The sequence below is a fragment of the Rhinolophus ferrumequinum genome, chromosome 17 (assembly GCF_004115265.2).
Source record: "Rhinolophus ferrumequinum isolate MPI-CBG mRhiFer1 chromosome 17, mRhiFer1_v1.p, whole genome shotgun sequence".
NCBI lineage: Eukaryota > Metazoa > Chordata > Mammalia > Chiroptera > Rhinolophidae > Rhinolophus > Rhinolophus ferrumequinum.
In genome coordinates, this window is record NC_046300.1 from 48,675,438 (window position 1) to 48,699,521 (window position 24,084).

Consider the following 24,084-nt stretch of genomic DNA (forward strand, 5'->3'; position numbering starts at 1 on the left):
AGAGAGGCTGGAGCTGGGTTCTGCACTGCTAAGTGTGACACCAAAAAGCTTCTGGGCCAGCTGTCAGATGCAGAGTCCCAGGCTCAAGAAGCAAGGCCCAGGGACCTGCATTTTAACAAGTCGAGGGGAGGGAGTCCTGTACACTCAGGTTTGAGGATCCCTGCTATGTGGTGCAGGGTGGCAGCTGAACCTTCCTGTTTAAACCACCTGTAGCTCTGATGCCAACCCGGAGGTCACCCTCTTCCCTAGGACATGAGCTGCCCTGTATCACTCTGCTTCTCTGAGATTTAAGAGGACATGGCAAGCAGTGGGGACAAGAAGCAAACGCAGCACCTCCCACCCTGGGAGATGTCTGACTGCAGAGTCTTGGGGCGGTGAGGAGACCGAGGGGCCCCGGACAGCTCCTGGCCTGAGGCAGCGCCCAGCCTCCCTGGGGCCGGCGGCGGCGATGTGGGTTGCAGCCTGAGCTGAAGGTAGAATGTAGCCCACTGTCACCTAGCAGAGCTCGGGAGGCAGATAAGAGCTCGGGTGGTGGTAAGCAGATGCTGGGCCCAGGGGAGGGGACTGCAGAGGACTTTGGGACACCCAGGCCCTGGCCCAGAGCTAAAGGCGCCAAACCCCTCCCTCCCACTCCCTCCACCCTTCTTCCCCAGAACCAGCACCGGCTGCATACACAAAGAAAAATCACTTCAGGGCCCAATTCATTTTTTCTCAAAACATATATTTACTACTCTTCTCAGTACATCTTTGAGCACCTCTGCCAGCATCTCTCCGGAATGTGTAGACCCCTAGCCCGCACCTCGGCCTCCCTAGGCCTTGGTGACGAGGCCCCTCACAGCTTGTGCAATGGCGTCCTTGTCAATGCCAAACATCTTCAGCAGTTCAGCTGGCTTCCCGCTTCTTGGTACCCGGGCAACAGCCAGGCGGGTGACAGTGATGCCAGGCTCGCCCACTACTGCAGAGGACACTGCCTCACCTATGCCACCTGGGCAAAGGAAAGGAGGTGAGTCAAGTGATTTGGTCTCAGCTGTGGGTGTCCCCTGGCCCTTTGCCAATCTCTCAGTTTATTTCCTAACCCAAGGGTGGCAGAGATGGCACACATACCACCCCTTCTCCACAAGTGTAGCCACAGCAGGTATCACTAATCAATCACCATACTTTATTTTTTTCATGAGCACAAATGTGGCCTCTGAATCGTATTTAACACCATCCTCTGGGCAACTGTCATCAGTGGACTAGCACCTGCGTTTGCCAGGAGCCTAGGCCCCTCTCCTCTCCTGTGAGAAGGTGGTGTGTGGTCATGGAGGGCCGCTTTGTGAATTCTGTTGCTTTCTCAGTTCGATTCTCAACAATAGCCTTAACTTGGAGGACACAAGCCACCTTCCCCACTCTTAGCATGAGGTCGGAACCCCCACTGGCTTCCTGGGTGGCAGGGGCTGCATGAAGCAACTGCAGCACCTGAGAGTTCGCGGGGTCCCGGGCCCAGCCTGACGCCTAATAGGCCAAGTCCCAGCTGCTCCAGGGACACGTCTGGGTTTCTGGGCCATAGCTGCCATTGTGGGGCTGGGATACAGGAGGGACGTCCAGCCCGATGCCCCCGGGCCCTCCCCTGACCACCTGGTTCTCTGGCCCAGGCCCTATTACCTTCGTAGTAGTGGTCCTCCACCGTGAGGATCCGGCCCTTGGTGGCACGGGCACTGTCCAGAATGAGTTTCCGATCCAGGGGCTTGATAGTGAAAGGGTCCAACACGCGAATGTTGATCTTCTCTGAGGGGAGAAGATGCGGAGGCAGAGCTGAGGGGAACGGGCTGGGTGCTGTGGGTCTGCCCTGCAGTGGCCGGTGACGGGCCCCCAGGGAGGAGCCAGCCGGGGGTGTCCTGAGAGCTGTCACGCAGCTCAAAGCTCAGTCTGCAGCCTGTCCCTGTCCTGGGGAGCACCAACTGTCCCCACGTGCTTGCCCCCTTCCTCTGCCTCTCTGTGGCGCCCATGTCTTCTGGCACTCTGCACCCACCCACCTCCTCCCGGGAGCCCTCCGTGGCCTGTTTTAGGAGCACCTGGTCTTCGGGCAGAGAGAGGAAGGCCCGTCTCTCTTCCCTCACGCCCTGGGCCAGAGGACCTCTCGGCCTTCAGACTGTCAAACAACACTGAGCGGCATGTGTGGGCCTCAGCAGCTTTCCTTCACCCTCCCCGAAGGGGAAGCCAGAGGGCCGGCTCCAGGTGTCTGACCGAAGCCACGGGATCGCGCACTGATGGGGAGGGAAGCTGTGGCCACAGGCAAGACAAGGGTGCCAGGCCAGGCGACGAGCCAGCAGAATGACCTCAGAAGGACAAGTCCAACTCTGCCACGCCCGCTCCACACCCTCCCCCGCTCTACACCCTAGCTTCTCCCGCCCGTCTTTCTCCTGCCGTGGCCTCTCTCCAGCTCCTCAGCTCTGTACACGCCATTCCTTCTGCCTGGGCCTCCACACTTTCCCCTGTGCTTATCAGTCCCACGCACATCTGAGGTCCTTTTCCTAAGGACGTTCACGTCCGCCCTCCTTTCTGCTCAGCACAGCTGAGACGGGCCATCGACTGTGATTACATTGCAGGGAAGGCTCGTGCTCACCTTCCACGACAGTGTCGGTAGTGAACATTTGTGAGCTCGCAATAACGACGCCAGCATTTACTGAATCCCCAGGACAGCCCCATGCAGAATGTGACAGTCCGTTTTATGGATGGGGAAACTGGGGCACGGTGATGCTGAATAACTCAAGTAGCGCCCAGCTCAGTGGCGATTCGACCCTATCAGCAGGCACCCAGGGCTTCTGATCTGACCACCATCCTGGGGCACCTCAACTCTAGGGCCATGGAGAAGGGACTGTGGCCACTGCAGCCCCAGAACTTAGTCTCACAGGAAGTGCTCAAAGGGTGGCTTTTATTAACATCATCATTTCATTAGATGAGATCCTTTCCCACCCCCAAGACCTAGGACGCAGTCAGCGCCGAAACTATTTGGGTCCCACCCTCCTTACCTTTTTTCAGCAGGTCAGCAGCAGCCAAGGCCTCGTGCAGGGTCACTCCGGCCCCAATCACAGTCACCTGGTCATCCTTGCTCTTCAGGACCACCTGGGGTGATGCAAGGGGCCAGTGAGGCTCAGAGACTGGTGGCCTGGGTTGGCCCTGACTTCAGGCTCACTCTGTGGGGTGTCACGGGGACAGGAAGCACACTGACCTTGGCTTGTCCGACTTGGAAATCCTCATTGCTGTTATAGATGATGGCGTTTTCTGGGCGGCTGGTGCGGATGAAGCAGATGCCCTGGAACAAAACAGAAAAACTGAGGGTTACAGGATGTGACACATCCAACCTCAGAGAGCAGTCTTTCTAGAAAGGCATCACTTCCACTTGCAAACCTCCTCCACCCTACTGTCCCCATGGAGGTGTCTGCATTCACCTCATGCTGGCTGCTCCTCGAGCAGGAAAAAGGATTCTTATCCTCTGCAGTGAGCATTTCTCTAAACACTCTTCCTGAGCGAGGGTGTCCCAATGGCATTGCCAACCCTAAGCCCCACTTTTCCATCAGAGAGACTGGCCTGCAAGTGGGCCGCTCACCCAGAGTGCACCGGCCTGGCCTGGCCCTCAGGCTGAGGAACGGGAACCACAGGGCAATCTGACCTATGGCAGCACGGCTCTTTGGTCAGAACCACGTTGCTCAGCTCCTATCTTAGTGAATCCAAGGCAAGGAGGCGAGATAGGCATACTGCCAGGATTCTTAGTGGAGCAAGAGCGATGATCAACTGGCATTGTCTGCCACGAGGCACGAAGGGTGGTGTGCATTTCATTTTTCCTAGTGTAACTTCTACAAGCCACACACACCAGGGGCAAGGTCAGGAGACACCACTCTGAAGCAGTAAGTGGCCAGCTCTATGCCTGCATGCTGGCCTCCCCCCCGTCCCAGGGAAGAGCTAGTTACTAGCAGAAAAAAGAACAGCCATGTGACCAACCTTCGTATTGGCTGCTAATTCCACCGCCTTCTCTGTAGCCACCCCATCGCTTGGGTAAAAGACAGTTGACATGGGAACTGATCGAAACATGGCCAGATCTTCCAGCGCCATCTGCGAGGGTCCGTCTTCCCCTGGGGTGTGGGAAAGGATATGCAGAAGTAAGACTCTATGTGTGGAATGGAATCCTGGCCCCACCGGGTCCAGAAGTCCAGGGAAGTGATAGGTATAACCATCTTGGCCCCGGTTCAACTCACCAATGGACACGCCGCAGTGGGAGCCGCAGAGGTTGATGTTGCTCTCGGAGATGGCCGCCATGCGAATCTGGTCGAAAGCCCGCGTGTAGAATGCTGCAAAAGTGCTGCAGAAGGGTACGGTCCTGTTGCGTGTGGCACAGCCCACGGCGATGCTCACCTGTGGGCAGAGGAGGAAGACGGTGGCCAGGGAGCCTCTTGGGGTGGGGGTGGGGGTTCTCCCGTGCTAGTAACTGTCAGCTCTCCTCCTTGCAAATGATTTCTGCACATGCATGAAATTCCTTTACCTTGAAATAACCACTTCAAAAGTTCTCTTTAAATTATTGTCCTGGGGAACTTTTTTTTATCCCCTAGCAACAAGCAAAGCCTTTCACAGAGCAGGCTAGTTACATTTGGGCACAGACGGTTCATTCTTCCCAGCCTCTGCAAGTCCCACCCCCACCACTCTGCTTCTCCAATCTCCCCCACCAGCCCCAGGGCCTCTGCAGAGACCTGAGCTCCCATGCTCTCTGTGGAGGCTCCAGCCCTGAAACCCTCGCCCAGAAGCACTACGAGTACAGACACTAGTTCCAGATTGGCTGGAACCAACTGGTTTCAGAAAAAGCCTCCAGAGTTCTGAAGCCCACCAGTGACACGAGCCCTTCTTCCCCGGCACCTGGGGCCTCGCTAGACCACGTAACCTGCCAGTCTAGTCTGGACCCTCCAGCTGCCAAGGCTAGAAGCCACAGAGACAATCTCAGGTTCAGTCGGAAGACCTTCCACAGAGAGGAAGCTCCTGGTTTGTAAAGCATGCAGAGCTGGCTGGGCAACACGGCCAGGAGGAGCAGGTATTTTGAAAAACAGAACAAAACAACATTCCCTATTTCACCACCTCAGCTCCAGACAAGGGGCAGCTAACGCAACTGTGTGCATCTCGGGCCCAGAGCCTTGTGCACAAAAGGGGCTCCGCAGTCTCGACGGCTAGTCCATCACGTTCAAGCCTCCTCGCTGTGCCCCCTTCCGTCACGAAGGCCCTTTACTCCCGGAGAGAGCCCATTCACCACCACACCTGGCCCACACGCAGCTCCTCCTGTGTGCACCTGCAGCCCCATTCAGCGCCCGTTTACACACTCATCCAGTACCTGTGCACCTGGGCATGACGTTCCTCCGAATTGTGCCTACTCAAGGTCAAGGGCCAATGCTGGGGTCTCCCTGGGCTAGCCCACAGCAGCACCTGGCACTGCCACTGTAGCTGCCCAAAGGAGCAGAAGGGCGTTAGCCCTGCCCCGCAAGCCTCAGACCTCTGCCCCAAGCCCGTGACCAGCCCCACACATCTGCCTGCCTCTGCCACTCACCATGTTCTGCTCGGCAATGTAGCACTCGATGAAGCGGTCTGGGTGCTCCTTTTTGAAGGTCTCCGAGAAGGTGGAATTCTTGGTGTCCCCGTCCAGGGCAATGACACGGTCGCTAGCGTGGCCCAGCTTGGCCAGGGCCTGCCCATAGGCCTTGCGGGTAGCTATCTGTGGAGAGGACAGTAGGAAGGCATATGTGAGGTCTGGCCTGGAGCCCTGCATGCCGTCTGGCGGACTACATCTTTTAGGGAGGAAAATAAAAACTGGGGCCGAAAAGGAAACCCAACAACACAACCCTGTGGAAACTTAAGGTTGTAAGGTTGCCATTGAGAACTTCTATAATGAACCTGGGAGTCCCTACAGGATAGCCGTGGGCCATGTGAGCTGCAAAAGATGTCCTAACACCCCCAATTTCCCCTCCTGTGACAGAGGTCTGTGAACTCACCCTACGCTGCACAGAAATAGAGAGAGTCAGAAAGCCCGACGCTAGTTGCATGGACAGGCTCAGCCAGGGGAGGGCCCTGGAGCAGGGCTGGCCTGCTAACCTCTGCCAGGCCAGAGAGGGAGCTTAGGCTGAGGCCCTGATGAACCAGGGATGGGGACTCAGGAGTCATGGGCTTTGATCCCGGAGCTGCCAGTAGCTTGCTGTGTGACTATGCCCTCTGAGCTTCTGCAGGCAAATAATTCCAGAGCGGGCTGTCTCCATTAGGGAACTGGCAGGAACAAAACCTTAGGGCTCCTCCTCACCCTGAACCAATCCGTCTCTTGCCTTTCCCAGCCTTGCAGAGTCACATCTCGGCCCCGGCCTCGGGGAGCCAGACGACCAGAGCCACCCCACCCCACTCGTCCAGAAAAGGGAGGCCGGACTCTACCTTGTCCCCGACTTTGTAGCTGGGTGGCGTGGGCATGCGGATGTTGGTGATGTCCACTGAGGGGGCATCCTCCTGCGGGGGAGTTGCCAGGATCTTTTTTTTGCTCTGGATTTGGCTGTGGATTTCCTGGATGACCTGATCAGCCATGTTTTTGGGAAGGGGCTTCCCATGCCAAGATTCTTTATCTTCTACCCCTGTAGGTTCAACAGAGGAGGACAGAGGGCCAGGTCAGATGGAAGCTCCGAGAGGGCAAGGATGCTGCTCCAGGGAGCCTGGCCCGCCACCCCATCAAGGGCAGGCCAGGGGGAAGGGAGGCATGGGATCGCCACAGTCAAGCAGAGCCTGCACTGGGTACCATGGGGGTGGGGAAAGGAAGGGCGTGGTGACCGGGACTCCACACACCTGGCCCCCACTGAATACCGTGTTTCCCTGAAAATAAGACCTAGCCAGACAATCAGCTCTAACGTGTCTTTTGGAGCAAACATTAATACAAGACCCGGTCTTACATTACATAAAAGCGGGTCTTACAGTAAAGTAAGACCGGGTCTTACATTAATGTTTGCTCCAAAAGACGCATTCGAGCTGATTGTCCGGCTAGGTCTTCTTTTCGGGGAAACACGGTAGACACTTAATCCTCCAGCAGCTCACAGCCAGAGCGGGGAGGGGAGCAGGGATGGGCAGATCGCCCGCCCCATTCTCTTCTGTGTTTGGCTCCCCGGCCTGAGCCTGCAGCGGGGTCTGCTATAGAAATCACAGTGTGTTGAACAGGTTGGAATCCTGGCCATCAGAGGGAAAGCTGAGACCTAGCACGGGGCGAGCACTGCCCAGGTACCTGATGCCACAGAGTGGGCCCCCCCAACCACATGGCGCCTTGCTGTGCAGAGACCAGCAAGGCTTAATGACCCTCTCCTCCAAGGTCACCTCAGCTTGGGCAGAGTCAAGGAATGACCCTCCTAGGCAGCACCCAGCAGCCCTGTAGACGCCCCAAAACTCCCAGAAGCAGCGAGCTTTCCAGATCCTGCCCGGTGGGGACACCTGAGGGGTCTGTCAGGCAGCAGCACTGGGGCCGTGACAACATCCCAGAGGCCTCCACGTCCACCCCCCCCAGGAGGCTCCCACAGCCGGGCACCTCCTCCTAGATGGCAATGAATGTCCTCAGGGACCCCGAGTCTACACAGGCAGAGGGAGCCATGACCCCTAGGCAACCAGGGGGACAGCAAGGGCACGCGCCACAGTGAAGCCGACCTAGTGCCACAGACTCCATGTCCCTGGGCAAGTGTCCCATTTGAGCCCCATTTTCCCATCTGTAAAATGGGCGAGGGGCGGAGGCCAGCCCAGCCTCACGGTCTGGAGCCCACACTTGCATGCTAGGGAGCAACATGCTGGCACCACTCATGCCTGGCTCAGGAACCTTCTACCAGATCCTCCCAGGCTCTCCACCCGCACAGGACACCTCTGTGAAGTACTTTTCTAGTTAGCTTGAGAGGTGTCCCGCTCCCTCACCTCTAGAGAAAACCCCAAGTCCTTCCGGGTTCTCCAGGGGCTCTCTGTCAGCCCTTCAGCTCAGGGCAGACGACTGGAGCCGTCAAGCCTGCTCTGCAGGTGCCAGCCAAGGAGGGGCTGTGCAGGATGTTCCCACACCAGTGTCCTCTCTGCACCCACAGGCCCTCCCCAAGCCCTTCCTCTCCTGCCTACACAGGCCCTTCAGCCACGGCCAGCCTGAGCAGGTTCGAGTCTGGGCTCAGCTACACTGACCGCGGAGTCACCTCAGGGAGCACAGTCTCCTGCTCCCCCTTCCCCAGCCCGGGTGCACTTGTTACAGCAGCAAAGGGCTGCTGCTTCCCCAGACACAAGACCTCAGAGACGCGCCTCCCCTGTTGAAACCCCCACCCTCGCAGTGAGGCCCAGGACCCAGCCCCGGGCCCAGCCCCAGGGGTGGGAGTGGGGAAGGAGGCTCATGCTCACGGACCGGTGATCCCTCGGCCCTTGAAGGTCTTGGCAATGACGGCCGTTGGCTGGTGCTTGGCCTGGCCGAAGGCCTTGCACAGCTCCTCCACACTGTGTCCGTCCACGATGACGGAGTGCCAGCTGGGGACAGAGAGCAGGGAGTGAGGGGCAAGGGCCAGCTGCCCGAGGACCCTGAATGGGGTCCCCAGGGAAAGCCTGTCCTCGTTCCACAGCACAACTGCCACTGGGAAAGACCTGGAGGAGTCGGGAAATCTAAAAAAACATTCCTGTTTCCAATCTAGATTTATTTTCTCTTTTCACATTATTTTCCTTCCTCTTGTTTGCTTTGAACATATTTTCCTCCTCTCTCCTCAATAATTCAAAGCTTAGTCCATTTATTGCCTCTTTTGTTCCCAATCTATTCATTTCCTACTGAAAGCTGCTTTTGGGATGATGCACTAGGTTTGGAATCTGCTATTAGATTCTTAATGAATTTTTTTGGCCCACTTTTTATTTAGGGGACACATCTAATCACTCCACAGATGCTGGATATGGTTGCTAGAAACTTCAAAATGAGCCACGTTGTCAAATATCTAGGGGAAGGAGAGGAACCAGGGCAGGGCGACCGTTCTCTTTAAGGCAATCCCTTTGAGACTCTTTACGGCATATTAATAATGAAAATAGCAGCTATCACACACCGAGTGCACACTCTGTGTAGGTACTGGGCCAAGCACTACACATTAACCCATGTCAGTCTCACCACACACACCCGCCCAGGTGGTAGGGGCGCTGTTGCCACCCCCATTTTACAGATTAAGTAAACTGAGACACTGAAGGTGAAGTAACCTTGCCCAAGGTCATGAAGCAGGTTAGTGATGGAGCCAGGACATAAGGAATCTGGCTTCAGAGCCATAAGGTTACAGACACAGACCTGGCTGCCAGGGTTATACTGAAGTCCCCAGCCTGATGTGGCCTTGGCCAGGCCCTTCAGGCCCTTTGGGGCTCAGTTTCCTCTTCTGCCCAACAGGGAATACTTGCTTTCTTCACTTCCTCCCTCTACCAGGTCAGTCTGGGTAATAGGTCCTGCGAGTCCACCTCGACCTTCCCCGTCACTGACTCGTCTGCAAAGGGCCCTCAGAGGCCTGGATGTCCTTGGCCCAGGGTCCTCCAGTGTCTTCAGCTGAGGCTGAGCTGGGACCTGGCTGCAGAGCACCTGGTACTTGGGGGAGGGGCGGACACTGAGGTGAGGATCCCTCTGGCGGATACCCACCCAGATGGACCTCCCTGCTGCTTTGTAACGTGACTGAATTCACAACCTTTCAAGGCCCGTGGAAGTCTGAAAACTGTTTCTTCCGTTTCACTCGGAGAGGGGGACTGTTGCTGTCCCACACGCTGACTCGGGCCGGGCACAGGAGACTCACGTTCAAATCCCCACATGTCCCTTCGCCTCGCAGAGCGAGCCTGGTTCATACTGCGCACTCCTCCCCCTCCCTCACCCAAGAACAAAGGACGTGTGAGAGAATGCTGTGTGGAAGCTCTGACAACTAGCGTGCCACACAACCACACAATGGCGCTCGCTCAGAACTGGGCCTTGGCCTGCAAAGCATGAGGTGGCCTGGGCGCCACTATACATCCAAACGCCCAAAGTCTGAAATTGTTAGTCAAGCCCTGAAAATTTGAGACTCATCAGCCTCTGGCTTCAGCCTCCACACGTGCAAACCTTCTAGCACAGATGGCTCCCAAGCTGTGCGGGTGCTCAGGCCGCAGCCGCCCACATACCCGAATGCCTCGCAGCGCTTCTGGTAGACGTCCAGCTGGTGCTGCAGCGGGGCGGGTTCACTCTGGCCCAGGCGGTTGATGTCAAGAATGGCGACGAGGTTGTCCAGCTTGTAGATGCCAGCGAAGGCCATGGCCTCCCACACAGAGCCCTCCGACAGCTCCCCGTCTCCCAGCATGCAATAGACTCGGTAGCTGCAGATGGAGGCGGGTATGAGACGGGTGCTTCTCACCTGGGACAGTGCTCCTGGCCTATCCCTCCCGAGGAGCTTGCCCTCTGAGTAAAGGAGCAGCCACACAGGACGTGCAGGGACACCGTCGGCTCCCTGATCCCCTCCCCAAGTCCACACCGTGAGGAACTGGCTGTGAGGGAAGTTGTCAGTAGTCCAGAAAGTACTGGCTGCCATGAAACAGAGATCCAAAGTGACAGCTGCCTGGTCAGTAAGGCCTAGAGAATGGGGGGTTGTCAGGGCATGAGGAAAATGAACGTTCATCGGGACTAACTACTCAGCTGGGCGGGCGGGGGGGTAAACTCCCCACTGCAGGGGAGCACTCATTTCTCTCCACAAACCAGAAGTGCTGGGGGAGCCCTGGGACTTGCTGCATGGGACAGAGGGAAAGGGGACCTTTCTGCTCAAAGGAGCTGAGCTGGGCAGGCCGTGACAGCACCAGGAAGCACCTAGAAGGAGAGACCTCAGGTGAGGAATGAGCACTGATGAGGGGACTCAAGGACCAGGCTCAGGCGGGGACATGTGCCTCACAGGGTGGGCTCTCCCCTAGGCTCCAAGGCTGCTTCTTGCCTAAGACTGCAGCCGGGTCTGGGCTTTCTGCATCCTAGAGGCCTTCGCCCGCCCTCAACACGGCAACTGTGATTGTTTCAAAGGCAGTGTGACATGGGAAAAAGAGCAACGAACTTGGGACAAGTTACCCAATAAGAACCTTCCCTTGCCCGGGGAAGGGTGAACCCAAGGGGTGAGGCTAGAGGCAAGGAGACCCGTTCAGGGACTCTGACACCCCCCCACACACTCCCATCCCCCCAGCACTCCCCAGATGTGAGTGGATGGCTGAGGGGCAGAGGCCACAGACATAGAAAGAAGAACCCCACGCATGGGCTGCATGTGGCACCGAGGGGCTCCTAGGGGCTCTGGTAGGGGCCCTGGGCTAGGTGACGCTCTGGGGGGTGTTAAGTGCAGTTGTTATTCCCAAATCACACAGACATGGAAACAGGCTAACAGGTCAAGGAACTTTTCTGAAGGTCATGCAGCTGAGCAGGGATGCAAAGGGAGCCAGAGACGGGAAGGGGACAGCACCACGGCACTGTCAGCATGACTCAGCACCTCACCAGGCCAGCAAGTCGAGGAGGGCTCCACCACCCTTCCCTTCCGTGGCCACCAGCAGGCCAGGCCACTGGTGTCCTGGCCAGGAGCAGAAGGTCCCAGGGCCCCACTAACAGACGCTTCCTGAAGCTAATCCTGCAGGTGCAAGAGGGCCCAGAGACCCCGGAGGGGAGTGGGTCTAGCACAGAAGTTCCTGGAAGTCACCAGCCCGATGGGGCGGAGACAGAGGCCTGTAGAGAATCAACTTTCCCAGAAAGGGATTCCAGGGAAGCAGACTGGCTATTCTCCCAAGCCCACACCAACTTCCAAGGAAGCTGGACTGGCCTTTTCAGGTTACCAGGCTCAGGTCAGGAGGGCATCCTGGGGTCCTGGGAAGACACTGGAGAGGCTTGTAACAAGAGGGCCCCACAGAAGCCAGGGCTTACCCTGAGGCTCTGAGTTGTCATAAAGGGAAGGGACCCTAAACAGAAGGCCAGTGTTTGTTGCAGAGGTGTTTGGAAACCGCCTCAAATGTCCGACTGCAGAGGACTGCCTGAACGGGTTTCAGCAGATCCATAAAACGGAACTCATGCAATCATTACAGCTAGCCCATGACAGTTACAAGGTGAGAAAATGTTCTAAAAAGCAGAATGTAAAAGTATATAAATATAAGGATTACAAATTTCTAAGTTTCTTCTCGCGATAATATGAAGGAAATATGATACATTGAGATTTAAATGGGGGGGATGGTTAAGAATAAAGAAAATGTTCATGTCTTTTTAATGCTTTTCTGTACTTTTCAAATGAGTAGGCATTTCATAATGGGAAAAAAACAGTTAAAAGAGAAATGAAGAAGAGCCAATTTGATACATGCTCCACGTTGGTGGACAGGCGACGTGCCTGGAGGCCGGGTCTGCTCTATCAGGACCTTCCTCCTGGAGCCTGGCAGGACCTGATAATTCCCCTGACACCCCTGCCACTCCCCCCACCCCAGGTGCAGTCCCAGGCCCTGAACCTTAGCCAACCTTGGCAGCTGGGAACCCAGTTAAACCCCTTCTCCCTACACTGGCTTATTCCATTATGTTAGGGTCAGCAAATGACCCTTTGCAGGGAATTATTTCAAGCAACTGTAAGGACTAATTAACTCACATCTCCAGTTCTTTGCCAAATAAGATCCTCTCGAACACACATCCCATTCTCTGTGCGTTTCTTCACTTCGTGGAGCATCACCCTGGGTATAGCTGAGCCTGGCCCCAAAGCCCAGCCAGGGACTGAAGACAAGCTCTGTGCTGCCAGGTGACGCTGGCCTGAGGGGGTCTGGGATGCCTCATGGCCCCAGCCTACCTCCTGGACAGCAGTCTCAGGAGCCCCTCCCCCTGCACATAGTAGGTGCTCATTGCGGTGTATAGCTTCCAGTCAGGCTCCCTGCAGCTATCTGTCCTCAGTGGGGCTGTAGTCACCACCATATCCCCATGACTACCCTGGCTGTAGCCCTTCTCCATCAGTGGGGTGGACTGGGGACATTGGGGAAGCCACCTCTGCGGGCCATAGGGAACTGGGGAAGCCACCACTGCACAGCCGGACCCTTCCTGCCACCTGCAGGCCAGGCTCCATCGGCCCCTCCTCTAGGAAGCTTCCTCCCCACAGGGCTTCCCAAACCTCCTGTGCTTCCCTCAGGCCCCCCAGAGCAGCCTGCAGACTGAATATAGACTCCGGATGCAAGCCCTGGGTTCAAGTCCTACCTCCCAGCACTAGGCAAGCATCTCAGTGCAGTTTCCCAATTTGTGGGAGGGGTAACTGTACTCATGCCGCCACTTAGCCCAAAGGGGGCTTATCAAGGTGAAAGCCTATAAAGCCCTGAGCACCAAGTATAGGGCCCCGAAGGTAAAGGCATGAAGAAACCACCTGACAAGCGCTTTCCTTAAAGCTTGCAGCTAACACTCCTCCCCTCTCCACAGCAGAGACCTATCTGCAGGCCAAATGGGGCCATAGTAGACAGCCTTGTGGTTGAAATCTGCCTCAGGGGGTTCTTCTCCAAAGCACCTGGCGCTGGAGCAGCAAATCTCTACGATCAGGTCAATTTCTCCAATGTTTGTTTCTTCCCTGGTTGGTAGGTGGGGCTCAGGGATGCCCAGAATCCTCCAGAACACACACTCTTCCTTTCCCAAGATAAAGGCAAGCAGCTCAGCCTGGACTTGTGGCACTTAGTCCGACACTGGGGGGTGGAGCCTGCTGAGACTTCTGGGTCCAAGAACCAGGCTTGGGGGTGACACAGGTACTCGTCAGCCAAAGCACTCTGGCCAAAGAGCATCTGGTCAGGAGCACGGGCTCTGGGTTCAAACCTGGTCCTGCCAGTCACTACCAAGGGGCTCTGGGCAGGTCCCTTCACTCTTCTGAGCCTATTTCCTTATCTGAAAAGGGAACTGGCCATGGTACTAGCCTCAGGCCACACATGCACATATGTACTGTTAACTCAGCTCCTACTCAGGCAAGAGGATGTGCCTGGGGGCAGTGGTTAAGGCTGAACCCCTCCCTCCAAACTCCAGGTGGGGGTGAGGAGTGGGAGTGTTACCTGGCTTTGTCGAAGTATTTGCCTGTGTAGGCCATCCCGCAAGCAGCCCCAAGACCCTGGCCCAGGGAGCCAGTGGCCACATCGGTGAAAGCTTGTTTCTGTCATAACAGAGGACCACAGTTAGTCACAGGGGAGAGAAGGAAGCAGCTCACCTCCCAGGATCCAGGACACAAGGGCCGGCCTCATCCCCACTCAGACTTAGCAGTACAGGCTGGGCCCCCGGGCAGCCTCCACCCAGAGTGTAACTTCTCACCCTCATACGGCAGTAACTGTACGTGTGGTTCAAATCCCAGCTCGGCCCACCAAGGAGCTGTGTGACCTCAGGTCGGGGGCTGAACCGCTTTGGGCCTCAGTTCCCTCTTCTGTAAAGGGAGCCCACATCATCTACCTCACACAGTGGCCAAGAGAATTCATGACAAAACTGACAGATCGTTTGGCCCTAGTGGGTACCCAGATGGGGGAGGGTGTGTGTGAGTTTCCATGGTAACCCATGAACTCCAAACACCTGCTGGGGCTAGCGCCCAGAGGAGCAAACTGGATCCCTCCCCTGGAGCGTCACCAGTATCCTGCGACCCCTTACTGACACCCTGGTAAACATCTTCTCCTGAGCTGTGTGTCTATGGCCAGGGAGGCCCCGCAGGGAAGGGAAGCTGGGTGTTTGGTGCTTGGGGAGAGGCTGTCTCCGCAGCTGACTCAGCATCTTGGGCTGGGGCCATGAAAGGCTTGCCCTTCAGCACCAGCTTGGGGTGAAGAGAGCGAGCCCCCCAAACACACACCTCTTCCTTGCTCACTTCAGTGCCCTTCTCCACCATGAGCACGCTTGACTTCTCAAAGGGCACCCCTGCAGCCCCTTCCAGCAGGTGTGGGGACACGGGGAGTGGAGGCGGAGCCTGTGCGGCAACTAGAGGAGCACACTTACCGGGACAGGATGCCCGTCCAAGTCGGAGCTGATCTTCCTCAAGTTCAGCAGCTCCGCCTCGGGGAGGAAGCCGGCTTCAGCCCAGACCGCATACAGGATGGGAGCAGCGTGGCCCTGCCAAGGGACGGACGTGGACGGAGAGGTCAGACGGGGAGCCGACACTGGCGGGCTCTTCCCATCACACACTGAAACCTGGGGCCTGGCCAAGCCTCTGGCCAAGTATCCGTTTCAGGGGAGGAAGCCAGTAAAGGCCACTTCCCTTCCTTCCATGCTTCTCCAGCCTGCAGTGCTCAAAGCCAAGGCCAAGCGGGCCCTAGGACAGGTGCAGGGGGAGCACAGCTGTGAGGCCGGCTGAAGCCAAAACCCCAGCAGGCAGCTGGCCCCCATAATCCCTGGTTTGTGGCATGCGAATGACTTGGACAGACTTCTAAGCTCTCATGCCTGCCTGGAGAGACCAGAGGCCATGGAGCCAGGCCTGGGTACAGGTGGATTTCAGGGGTTCGTAGCATGGTTTGTGGCTGTGATTCTCATGTGGGAGGGGCAGGACGGGATGCCCCATCCCAAGCCCTGCTGCAATGCACTGCCACTCCTGAGGGAGCAAGCTATGGCCTGGGGTGTTGGCAGAGCACAAAGACAAGCGTAGAAAGCTACAAAGCTGTACCCAGACCTGGACTCGAGTCCTGCATGTCAACACCAAACAGGCAAAACACCCGGCAGATCATTTCTGCTGTCCCCTGTTACCCTGGTCATTGATTCCCTCATGCATGTTCAGTTTACCAGCGGCTCAGCACAGAGCAAGACCCTGAGGGAGGGGCTGGGCCTGGCAGGTGGAGAAGGAGCCTGGGGGAGAAGGGTGGGCCAGGCCTGGGCTTACACCGGGGGTGGGTCCCCTTGGAGGTGGCTTACTGCCAGCACCTTCTCACCTGTCCAGGGCCCGCACGACCCCAGCCCCAGGTGAAGGGTGGAAGGCGGGGTCCTACCTTGGAGAGCACAAAGCGGTCATTGTGAGGGTTGCGGGGGTCCTGGGACTTGTAGCGCATGGTGTGGAAAAAGAGGACAGCCATGATCTCCGCGGCACTGCAGCATGACGTGGGGTGGCTGTGGCCCGAGAGAGAGACAGACATGCATTATGGTCCTGGAACCCTGACCTACATGGCCTACAGGGCTCACCCCAGCCCATGTACAGGCACCTGGGGGTGGGGGGGTATCCCAAGCAGTCAGAGAGCTTCCTGCTCCTGCTTCCTGGGAGGGTTACATGGATCTCAAGGAAGACACTGCTGGTGGCGTGGGGGGTTGTACCCTCCCAGGGACCAACCGTCCAGACCCTTAGAGTCACACAGCTGAAAAATTCTGCTGCTGGACTAGGGTAAGGAAGGAGGGCCGCCGAGACTGCACACAGCAAGCGGGACCCAGTGCAAGGCAGCACTGCATCTAGCGGGTGGCTGGTGCCAGGTGGAGCCCAGCTCCGGACTGGTGGCTCCCAGCGGGAATTACAAGGATTCAGCAGCTGAGGAGTGGTGGCCTCTGTGACTGACCAGGGAGCTACATCTCGGTGGGACTACGTCGGACTCTGACTACTTGTGAGGGGTGCCCTGCCCTCCCAGGCCCCAGGGGCACTGGTCCTGATGCCATGGGCAGGGGGTAAGGGACCGAGGCTCATGGAATGACCACAAACCTCCCAGCCTCGTGGGGCTGCTAGTCTGAAAACGTGGGCTTCAGGCTCCCCAACACACCATTAAGCTACGCGGCAGCTTTTTTTAGGGGCATTTTGAGGGCTGGTGTAGCCACTAGGAACCATACTTTTGTGCAGAATTTAAAAGGCAAAACACACAATCTCATCTTCTACAAAGGCTATAATCACGAAAAGATAAAAACCCCTTTTGCCTATGACAAGGGCTGAGGTGGGGCTGACAAAAGCCAAGAGCTTGCGCTTCTAGCCCTGCAGTGGTGGGGTCAAGGGGCCCCCTGTTTCTAGTCTCTTGCATTCTATTAACTGCAGTTATTTGAACGGCTACTGGGCAAAAGTATCAATAATACAAAGCACAAGCATTACATCCTAGAGATGAGACTTGTTCAGGTCTCTTAGGACCCACTTGACTAATCCAGGCCCTGCCCCCGGGAATAGACTGGGGTTCCTGCTGGGACATGCTGTAATTCCTGCCTAACGTGGCCTGAAGCCCTCTGGCCCAGTTCTCTTACGATGTCAGCCGCAGGGAACGTGCCTCCCTGCCACCCCTCCATGCAGCTCAGCGCAGCTCTTGAGGCTGCTCTTGAGGTCCCTTCACGCTAAAACATGCCCAATGCCAAACCCAAGGGCACATGCAACACCTGGAGTTCCCACGCCTCCCTCCCCACCGGGTTAGGGGTAAGTCACTCCCAGCACAGACACATTAGTAGAGAAATCCAGAACTGTCCATGCTGGTTTAGTACCCACATTCCCGGCACACAACCGTCTTATACTTAACCATTTCTACGAGCTCCTGGTCATGGGGAAAAGACCACTAGACCTGAAAGAGGGAGGTGAGGAAATGTAAACGAGAAACTTTCTCTGCCTGAGAGGGACCCAAATGCCCTGTCCCCGGTGCCAAACTTTAGCTGGAGGACATCCCGTCCACACCAGTCAGGTCGACCTCCTGCCCTTCCCGCTTCCAAGGGCAGCCCCGTCCCTGAGGAATCTTGTTTCAAAAGTCTTGACCCTGTTACGAGAGGAATGGGGGGGAAAGGTAGGTGGACAGTGGGCCAAGCTGCTCCAAGGAAAAAGGAAGGTGCAAGTGCCCTGTCCACCTTGTGACCCTAGGGTGATATTCCCACCTGGCTACCGCAAAGGGGCATGACAGATAAAAGGCACGGCACCAGCACATTCTGCATGTGGTAAAAGCGTGCCCAGGCCCAGCGTGGATGTGGAGGGAGGGAGCTCAGCCATGAAGAGACACCAGAAGTTGAAAATTATTTGATTTTAACTCTTCCTTTCTAGGCCCATGAGGGGTGAGCCTGCAATATTTTATCCCTTCCAAAGCCTGCATCCAGCCACACTGCTGGAACTGTCTCCACACTCACCAAGGAAAAACATACAGGTCCTTAGGGGCCAGGTATCCACTTTCAGGGACTCCCTCTGCAAAGTGTCCCAGGTGGCGATATAGGCTGTGTGGCTTGAGCAAGTGCTTCCCCTCCCTGAGGCTCAGCTTCTCCCTTGTATGTAAATGGGGATGCTCTGTGGGGGGTTCCAAGAGTCCCAATAAGATAATGCATTCGAAAAGGCCAGGTCACCATCAGCCACCGTTTGCTAGAGGACCAGACGCCTAACCTCTTAGTGCTGCCACCTCCTCATCTGTGGTCTGGGGCTGTGACATCCCCCACCCAACCCCGACCACAGGGATGGAAGGCAGAAAGGAGCCAAGGTCCACAAAAGGGAAGTGACTTGCCCAAGGTCACACAGTCTGCCATCAGAAGAGGTAGGACAAAAGTAAAATGCTATGAGAAACCGATCAATAGATAAACAATATGTAAATCCACACAACAGAATATTCAGCAAGTAAAAGAAAGGAAGAACTGATTCATGCTAGACATGGGTGACCTTCCAAACATTATGCTAAGTGAAAGAAGCCAGACCCCAAAGGCCTCATTCTGCATGATTCCATTTATACGAAATGTCAGAAGAGTTAAATTTATAGAGACAGAGAAGAGATTAGTGGTTGCCTGGGGGCTGGGAGTAGAGGTGGAAATGGAGAGTGACAGCAGATGAGCACAAGGGGTCATTTAGGGGTGAGGAAAAGCGTCCTTAAAATTCTATGTGGTAGATTCATTAAAACTTACTGTAAATCACTGTTAATTTACTACAAGCCACTGAACCGTACACTTAAAATGTCATGATTTGCAAATTACACCTCAACAGAGCTAGTCAAGATCTGTTTTTAAAAGGAAGACAAAGGCGCTGAGAGCCCAGCAGAGGAAGTTCTAGAGTGTGCACAGCCCCTGCGCAGCTGTGCAGCCCTGAGGTGCAAGGCCTTCTGAACAAGAAGCCCAACACGGTGCGGCCAGGTCAGCCAGACCCACCTGCTGGTGGCTTCACTCCAGCCCCCAAGCCCACCCCTCAGAGTGGACTCCGCCTCACGGTCAGGCAAAGAGTAGAGTCCGCCGCAGGACCCGGCTCTGGACAGGCCCTGCCCTCAGAGTATTCCAGCATGCAGGGCAAATAGCTCTGGTCTGTGGCAATGAGGCAGTTCCTGATTTTGTAGGACCAGGTTCAAGTGACAACAGGTCTGCCTAAAGAAGCTGAGTCCAGGGAGCAGAGCTGCTTCAGAACCACAGAGTTGTCAGCTCACGGGACGCCACGAGCACGTCTCAGCCAGACCCTGTGCAGGGGATTGCACCTGGTTTCCAGCTTCAAGAAACACTGACCATCAGCCCCACCGAGTTAGTCTCTCGGGCAGAAAACTGAGTCAGTCCAGGGAAGTTAGGTGTCTTCACACCCGGTTGGGAAACGCTGCTGCTGGGGCAATCTCAACGGGCTTCGCTCTTGCCTCAGTCAGGGCCGAGAAGCAGGCCCTGGGCGTGGTTTTCTGCCCAGAGAGACCAGAGACCTGAAGGGGCCCTCTGGGCACTCAGCCAAAACATCCTGGAATGCCAGAGCTGGGGACAGGGATGCACTTCCAGCCACTTCAAAGTCACATGGACCACCAGGATGTGAAACCTGCAACAGCAGGGGGTAGCACCCCAGATATTGCTCACTCTGCTCCCCCCTCACACTCCTGAGGGGCCTAGTTTAGAAAGCACTATCTATGACTTTCTTCTTTAAAGATGGGAAACCGAGGCCCTGGGTGGGGAGGGCCTTTCTGCCAAGGGCACAGCTGCTATGAACAGAGCCCGGCTTCACTAGATTCCTGTGCCCTTGTGCCCACTAGCCAGGCCTGGGTAGACACTGGCTCGCAAGTATCCTCTCCAACGCTGTGGGTCAGAGCCCTGGGGACATGTTAAAAGCACAGCCTGCGCTTCCCCAATTTAGGTCTAATTCTGTCCTCAGATGACACTTAGCAATGTTTGGATAAGGCCACAATCTTTTGGATAAGGCCTGGTCAGGGAGAACTATGAAACCAGTACCACCAGCTTCAGCAGCGAAGCCCCTTCTCGGTAAGGCCAGTGGGTTTCCTTTATTTAAAGCCTGGATGAGCTGGACCCTTGCCATAGTTCCCTTTGCACGTGGAAGGAGATGACCCCGGAGAAGCTCTGGCCACTGTGGGTGCTGCCTCCACAAAGAGCCCTCTGTCCCTCAGCTCCCCTGACACAGAAGCCAGTGTCCTTACTCCCTGGGGCCTGCTGAGGTCCACTGACAAGGGGTCAGTGATGGCAAAGGAATGGGAAAGCTACTGAGAAATCAGGACCCCATCGAATTCTGAACCCGACAGCCTGTGTCCTCAATGGAACAATGTGAGTCCAGCCGGTGTGGGTGAATGACAATGAAAAGACTTGATCTAGGTGCTGTTTTCACCACCAGGGATGTAAGCTCGCCCAGAAAGGGGGCACCCTGACAGACGGTCACTTCGGCTGTGACTGCTGCCCAGACTGGGCCAAGGAGTCAGGACTCAGTCTTCACTGGATGGAACTCACCCACTGTGGTGAGGAAACAGGGAGCCTCAAAACAAACATCCAGGGACCGGAACCCTGCCCTGAACTCAAGTCTTCCAAAACTAGTTTTGCGCACACATATAGCTCTTGGCACACATCTTTCGAAGTCTCTTGTGACAGGGGTTGCATAGCAGGGTTACTTCCTCCTGAAAAATAAATTTTCTCTAAGTGTTTCTTTCCTGTATCTTTTACACACTCACAAACACGCAGAAATCACTACATTTTACACTTTTTCTTTTTGCAAATGGACACTTGGAGTTCAGTGAGTTCCTCCGTAAGACACCACAAAGTAAACCCAGTGTAAAGCCTCAGTTGTTATATTCTCAGACAGTATTTTCCCCCACAGGAATCAGTTTAACTAGGCAGTAAAGACCCAGGAGACCCACTGGACACACCCTCCCTTTGGGATCTCCCAACAGCTGCACGTTTCATTTCTCTCCAAGTGCCTTCAAGCTGACTGACACCTACCATCACTGCATCTGATCTCCCCATTTCCAATTTCTCTCCATTTTCTTATCTGCCCAGGAAGTCTTTCTGAAAACGCAAGACGCCCCTCACTGGGCAGCATGGAACCACCACCAATGACCAGCTGGGGCAAGTCACTGAATGCACTAACCTTAGTTTTCTCATCGATAAAATGTGTATGAAATAGTACGTATCTCCTAGGGTTCTTCTCAGAATGCAGGAGAATACTAGCAATAAAGGATGCTGTGTCACACCAGAGATACCTGTGTGGCTCAGTAACCCTGTAACTGTCCACAGGTCTCACCTGGCCCTACAAGATGCTCAGAGGGATAACACCATCTAGTTGGGTAACTGCTGTCCCTCTAGCTAGACCCCCAAGAGCCTGGCTCGATAGCAGCTCCTAGCACACAGTAGGGCTCAACAAGGCCCTGCAGGGCGAGTCACCCCCAGAAATGGCCAAGAGAAGGGGACCTGTAGTACCCAAGAATCATTACAGGGTGTGCAGACCTACTGTGTGCCAGGCTGGGGGAGGGAGCACGGCAAGTAAGCTGGGTCCCTGCCAGGGCAGGGGCCCCCACACAATGAGTAGGACTGATACAAACCCAATAGAGATAAGAGGTCCAAAGTGTGCACGGGGGTGGGGTGGAAGGGAAAGGGCCTGCCAACAGAGGTCTAATCCCTTCTGAGCTCTGGATGTCTTACAGGCACAAAGGGGTAGAACATACCCACCCTGGAGGTACAAAAAAGAATGCACTTAGTAATACTGACCGTATATACTTGTCCAGAAGCTAGCATCTTGTCTTTGTTCTAAGCACACGGCTTGGTTGGGAAGGTTCTTGGAAATCACCCCCCACCCAGCCCCCAAATTCATTTCATGAACCCAAAGTATTCCTGTTTGTGCAGCCTCATGCCCGGCCCTAAGGGAGAGGCTTGCATCCTTGAAACAGCCCAGTGAGTAGGAGCTGCCATTGCTCTCATTTCAGAGCAGGACAGACTCTGACCTTAACTCCCCCACCGGTGGCCTCCAGCTGTATGGTGGCCCCTGTTATTATCACTGTCCCGGCCACTAGCCGTCTGCAAGGGAGGACTCTGGGGATCAGCATCAGCCTTTCTGCACCTTCTCGGCCAGAAGGGCTGGCCCCAAAAGAACACTGGGAGATGGGTGCCCCAGCCTCTGACCTGGGGAAAGTGCACCTGGCTGCTGGCCCTGCCCACAGGACCGCATTCCTACTGCCCGAGCCCTGGGGCTCGGTCCTCGGTTCTCTCGGCCTTCCAAGTACCCGCTCTCTGACCCCTCCCCCCACCTCCTGCCCCAGGTCAGATCTAAGAGCTCCCTTTCACTCCGGCGCCAGGGTTCTGCATCCACGTGGCTGCCTTCCTCCGCTCTCCCCCCGACCCCACTCCCTAGCTCGGAGTCTCAGCAATCCCCGGCGGCAAACTCGGACTCCAACCCAAGGGTGGCAGGAATGTGAGATGGCCAAAGGGCGGGGCAGTGTGAAGTGGGGAGAGGGCCAGGCCGAGTCTCCCGGCAAGATGAGGAGTTAAAACAGGCGCTTTCGAGTTGGGCAGTTTGGGTTCAAATTCCAGCTCTCGCCGTGAGTGACCTTGGGCAACTGACTTAAACTCGGAGCCTCGGTTTCCCCGCACAGGGCGTGGACAGGGTCCAGAGGGCCGCGCGCGTAGGGCGCACGGTACAGGGCCTGGCTCCGCACGAGCGCAATACTGGTGGCCTTTCCCTCAGGGACGCAGAGGGGCCGCACGGTTTGCGAGCCTCGTCCTCCGCACCTTAGCGCAGCCGAAATCGTACTACGAGAGCAGAGACGGCCTAAGGCGCACAGGGCGCCGAGGCCAGCAGGGCGGAAGCCCGGCCGAGACGGCGCGGCGCAGCGGAAGGCGGCTTGGGCCCGGGCCCAGCGAGGCGCGCGCCTCCGCCACCTGACCCGTCCCTCGCCGCCCCTCTCGTGGTGGCACCGTGCTGCGCCACAGGCAGCCGGCGTGCTGGCGGCGACCGCGGCCTCCGAACCGGCTCCCCCACCCCAGCCTGAGCTCCGCCGAGGCCGGCGCCCCCTTCCCAGGTCGGCGCTCACCCAGAGCCGGCCGCCGTGGTGGCCTGGATGGAACTGATGCGCAGGCGGTTGGCGGTGTCCTTCAGGGCTTGCAGCTTCTGCTGGTCAGGCTTATGGTAGCCCTCCATAGCGCGGCCGGGCGAGCAGGGGGCTGGAGGACGCGGAGACACAGAAGTAAGGAGGTGGCTCGTGCAAAAACCGGCAGAGGCCGAAGCCCGGTACCGCGCGGGGGCGCGTTAAGACTCCTGGGCCCGCCCTTGGAGGCGGGGCGGCCGCATCACCCGAGGCCGCCGCGCGCTGACAGCCCCGCCCCGCCCCGCCCCGCCCCGCCCCCTTGCCCTGGGCGGCGGGTTCTCCAGTCCTTCCGCGCTGATCAGGAAACTGAGGCCGCCGCTCAGTCCGGCGTCTCCGGAACCAGCCGGATGCTGTTCACCTGCCCGAACTCCCCTTCCTTTCTTTTCCCTCCCCCAACATTTGCCGGCAGCTACGGGCTGCCGAGCTACTGTGCGTCAGGCGGCACTGCCCCGCGGTAATTACCAAACACACAAATAAAAATAATTACTCCAGATTCTAGGCTTGGCTCAGAGTTTGCCTTTTGACTTGCACCTTCACTGCAGACTGGTCTGTCTCCTTCCTCCGCCAAGGTCCTTGGGTGGAATTGACAGGGGAGGCTTCACTGGAATTCCATTTTACAGATGAGCACATTGAGACTGGCAAGGTCAACAAGGTCACAGGGCTGGTGGGTGTGGGGCTCTGTCCTAGCAGACCAGCCCCATCCTCAAGCCCCATCTCCAAGAGAGCGCCCACCTCCGCTGTTAACAGACTTCTTTGTCCCCCAGAGGGATGGGAGTCCCCAGACTAGGGGTACCATCATCAAAGTGACTGTCTACTGGAATCCACCCACCCTACATGCCCCATGAGGTCAATGCCACTTACCATATCTTCCACAGGCGGAAGCTCCATGTT

At 56.5% G+C, this 24,084-nt stretch overlaps 1 protein-coding gene across 1 annotated transcript; it reads right to left on the bottom strand.

The window, feature by feature from the left end:
• Positions 1-700: 700 nt before the first annotated feature.
• TKT (transketolase) lies at positions 701-23,368 on the bottom strand. Its single transcript, XM_033132174.1, has 14 exons — positions 23,140-23,368; positions 15,946-16,063; positions 14,966-15,079; positions 14,047-14,144; positions 10,162-10,353; positions 8,405-8,523; positions 6,436-6,629; positions 5,567-5,731; positions 4,236-4,392; positions 3,982-4,112; positions 3,212-3,295; positions 3,012-3,105; positions 1,645-1,767; positions 701-985 (listed from the first exon to the last, which is right to left on the bottom strand). Exons 1-14 carry the CDS (start codon positions 23,244-23,246, stop codon positions 810-812), a joined length of 1,872 nt encoding a protein of 623 aa, XP_032988065.1. The 5' UTR covers positions 23,247-23,368; the 3' UTR covers positions 701-809.
• Between the last annotated feature and the right edge of the window lie 716 nt (positions 23,369-24,084).